Below are 3,953 nucleotides of genomic sequence, written 5' to 3'. Positions count from 1 at the left end.
ATTATTATCATTATTATTTTAGTGTAGGTAGGGGAAACATTGAGAGACAGTAGTTCCCTCATATGATGATTTAATAAGCAACACACACACAAACACAGAGAGTCAAGAAAGCTTCAAACTTAACTTGCTGCACATGGTGCCATGTGTCTGTACCCCAGTACTCTGAAGAGCTAAGGTAGAAGGATCAAAATTTTGAGCTCTTCTGGGACAACTCAGGGAGACCCTGTTGTAAAATTTCAAAAGGGCTTGGGATGTAGCTCACTGTAAAGGCTGAGTTCAGTCCCCAGTGCCACCAAAAAGAAAGCTAAAGACTGTCCTACTAACAAATCCAGTAATACAATAGTATTACTGTCATCTTGCCTTGTTACTAACAATCTCATCTCATTTCTATGATGCTACTCATTTTAACTCTTCATAAAACTAAGATGAGAAAAAGAATCCAGAGGAAAGAAATGTGGCACAAACTACTCCGTGTATCCATAAAGATATCTATGGAGAATCATTCAGGTTAGAAATCTTTGTTACATGTCTGTTGTTCTGGTTACCTTCTTGTTTTTGTCTGGTATGAGGAATGAACCCAGAGCCTTGGCACTGAACTACACATCCTGCTCTTTTTTTTATTTTTGCCTGAACCAGGGATTGAACTCAGGCCCTTGCGCTTGCCAGGGAAGCGCTTATTCCACTGAGCCATCTCCCCGGCCCCAGGCAGCTGATATTCTAAGCATGTGCTGCCACATTTCACTTAAAGTTCTGTATTTTTTCTTATTTTTCTTTTTTTTTTTTTTTTTTTTTTGCAGAACCGGGGATTAGAATTCAGGCCCTTGTGCTTGCCAGGGAAGCACTTATTCCACTAAGCCATCTCCCCAGCCCCTTTTTCTTATTTATCTAAACATCATAAAAGGGATAATTTTCAAGGAAAGATTCCAGTAAGTTGACTACTAGCCAAGAAGGTTTCAGGTATTTAATTGAGTTTTAGAAAAGACTATGCAAGCAGTCTGGAAAGCGGTCGCTTGATCTGGCTTTTATCCCACGAATGCTAGTTTGTACATGAAACTGTTTAGTAAGGACATATCTTTAGTACATGAGCTTCATGAAATAGTGTAATAATTATCAGTTATGCAGTACAATATGGTAAGTTGAAAGGATAATTAATAACCCTCGTTTAAAACTGTCTCATTAAAACCCATTTAATTTGTTGCTTTACCTTTTATTTCCGTGTTTGAAGACAATGTATAGCCAAATGCTTTGCAAAGAAGAAACATATGCAGGCATCTGATATCCAACCAAGTGAAAGCCATTTTTCTGAGATTTGGAATATTTGATGATCTTTAAATCTCCTAAGGGAAAAAAATACATATAACAAACATTTTAACTTTATTTTACTTTAAATAATCAAGTGGTTAAATGTGATTACCAATGCCTGTGGGAGCACGCTGTATGCTTTCTACCAAAAATGGAGAAAACTGTGACTCTCTGAACAGTGGGAATGGAAATAATCATGTTTGGAGGCAATATAACTGCAATGAGATAACTCGGGCATCATCTTTCTAACAAGAGAAAAAAAACAAGACTGGGCGTGGTGGCGTGCGCCTGTAATCCCAGCTCTTGGGAGGCTGTAAACAGGCGGATCACTAAGAGTCCGATCTAGTAGTGAGACCCAGAACACCCTGTAAACCCTTCCCTAAAATACAAAAAAAAAAGAAAGAAAGAAAGAAAAAGAGTAAAAACAAAACAAACACAAAAGTCCTGCAGCCCTTGACACACACGTGCATGTACACACTCACACACACACACACACACACACACACTTTTCAAATACCATAAGCAGGATGTAGTGACTTGACACACCCATCTTCCTGAAGAAGTCAGGGACTGGGGAGATAGCTCAGTGGCTTAAGCACCTGCCTGGCAAGTACAAGGTCCCGAGTTCGATCCCCAGTACAGCAAAAAAAAAAGAAAACAGAAAGTCTTCCTGAAGAAGTCAGATGCACATGTGTTCTTATTGCTGTGTGGAAGGGAGGGATTACTGCATCATTAGTCTCTATAGGAATCATCTCCCAACTAATGTAGTGAACCACTCTTCTCAGAGAAAAAAACAGAAGGTACCTGAAAGTTACCTGGCTACTGAGAAAGATCAAAGCCCATACCTAATCCTCAATCATTTGGAACTTGCTCTATTTCTTCGTAATTACTGAATCATCATCTTCTACTCTCACAATTGTCTCTCTTTTGCCTTTGTTTCCTGTACCAGGAAGTCACATCACCACACTCCCAGTTTTCCTGACCAACAGCTGGGAGCTTGCTCAGCTCCTCCCTTCCTCCTCCAATCTTTTCCTTATCACCACCATTACTTTAGTTGAAGATGTCACCATTCAGGATTTCCTGATCAGTCTTTCCTGTCTCCAACTCATTGTTCACACTGCCCACAGAAACAGTGGCCCTTCTAAAGGGCAAGTCTGAACTTAGCCCTTCTTTTAAAAACTAACAGTGTTTTACTACCACAGAAAACAAGGTAATCATCCTTATACTCTTGAAGGATATTCCTTTAATCACCAACACTTAAAAGATTCATGCATACAAATACCTATTTAGCAAATATATACTACTTCTAAAGGAAATGTACCACTCCAAGTTCCACACATCTTTTCAGTGTATGGGAGGCAGTTCTTTTGAAACAAGGACCCACTATGTATTCCAGGATGACCTTAAAGTCAATATGTAGACTAGGCTGGCTTCAAATTTGTGGTGATCCTCCTGCCTCAGCCTCACTGGTGCTGGAATTATAGACACAAGTGAAAATGTCCAGCATTATTTTTGAGTCTGTAGGACCAGCAATGTCATAGAAAGGTAAGAGTGAAAGCTGTGTTATTCCAACATTCTGGACTACCTTTCTTTTTTTTTATTTTATTTTTTGGTGGAACCAGGGATTGAACTCAGGCCCTTGCACTTGCCAGGCAAGCGCTTATTCTACTGAGCTATCTCCCCGGCACTGGACTACCTTTCTTTTCTACTGTGTAGATTAATTCAGCAAGACCTTCTCTTCCCACCTCATCCTCTTCATCCAACCTGTCACATCAATAATATTGTAATGTCAATAAGCAATCACTATTGCATAATAAGATCTTATTATCAAATGACTGAAGCCATCAGGTAGGTTTGAGGCAATCCTAGTCAAATTGTCTTTTATGTAATGGGAAGCAAAAGTCAAATTTGCCCAAGATTTCACAAATTGGTAGTAGCTGAGGGCAAAACAAAGATCTCATGATGCCTACTGATGTACCCTTCACCCTTCTGTGGTGAGTCCCAAGTGCCTGACTCAGAATTACGAAAGCTCTACTTCTGGGTCCCTGATGTTAGTCTTCCTTCAGCAACCTAAGCACACTGAGTCAACAGGATGCTGTTCATCCTATGCCTCATAAAATGCTAACAAAATTTCATTTCTTTTACTAAGCACCAACAAATCTCTCTCCTTAATTCCTTTTCATCAGCCTTCCTTATTCACCAGACCATGGCCACCTGTGAATTCATTGGTAAGTACTAACAAGATTCGGATACCAGAAGAATACAGATCTTCCACAGAGCTACTATCATAGCTTAAGATGCACACAGGGGTTAAAGCTGATGGAAAATTCTTTCATATTACCAGTACACCAAGACTAGGACAAGGTTCCCTAAAAATTCTATCAGAATGATCCTAGCAAAATTCTCTATCTTCTACCAATGTGTCTTTTAAAGTTTCATAATGTACAGGGCCAACCAGGTAGCTCAGCAGACTAAAGCTCCTGCTTAGTCAGGCGCAGCGGCCGGGGTTACATCCCTGGAGAGCTGTGCTGTCCCATCCCCAGGGCGGCTGAGACGCCAATGAGACTGGAGTGATGGCATGCACCTGTAATCCCAGCACTTGGAAGGCTGAAAACAGGAGGATCGCTACGAATCTGATCTATAGTAATGAG

General features: G+C 40.3%; 1 protein-coding gene across 3 annotated transcripts in view; it reads right to left on the bottom strand.

Moving 5' to 3' along the window:
* Il13ra2 (interleukin 13 receptor subunit alpha 2) overlaps positions 1–3,953 on the bottom strand; it is a 68,296-nt gene that overhangs the window by 25,336 nt on the left and 39,007 nt on the right. For all 3 annotated transcript variants that reach the window (XM_023699882.1, XM_023699883.1, XM_004640050.2), the window contains one exon: positions 1,205–1,337. In XM_023699882.1, coding sequence (XP_023555650.1) covers positions 1,205–1,298 — 94 coding nt within the window. In that variant the 5' untranslated portion in view covers positions 1,299–1,337. The remainder of the gene's footprint in view (positions 1–1,204; positions 1,338–3,953) is intronic.

The sequence above is a fragment of the Octodon degus genome, unplaced genomic scaffold (assembly GCF_000260255.1).
Source record: "Octodon degus isolate 3935 unplaced genomic scaffold, OctDeg1.0 scaffold00117, whole genome shotgun sequence".
NCBI classification, from domain to species: domain Eukaryota; kingdom Metazoa; phylum Chordata; class Mammalia; order Rodentia; family Octodontidae; genus Octodon; species Octodon degus.
This window is presented reverse-complemented; position numbering and strand designations above follow the sequence as displayed.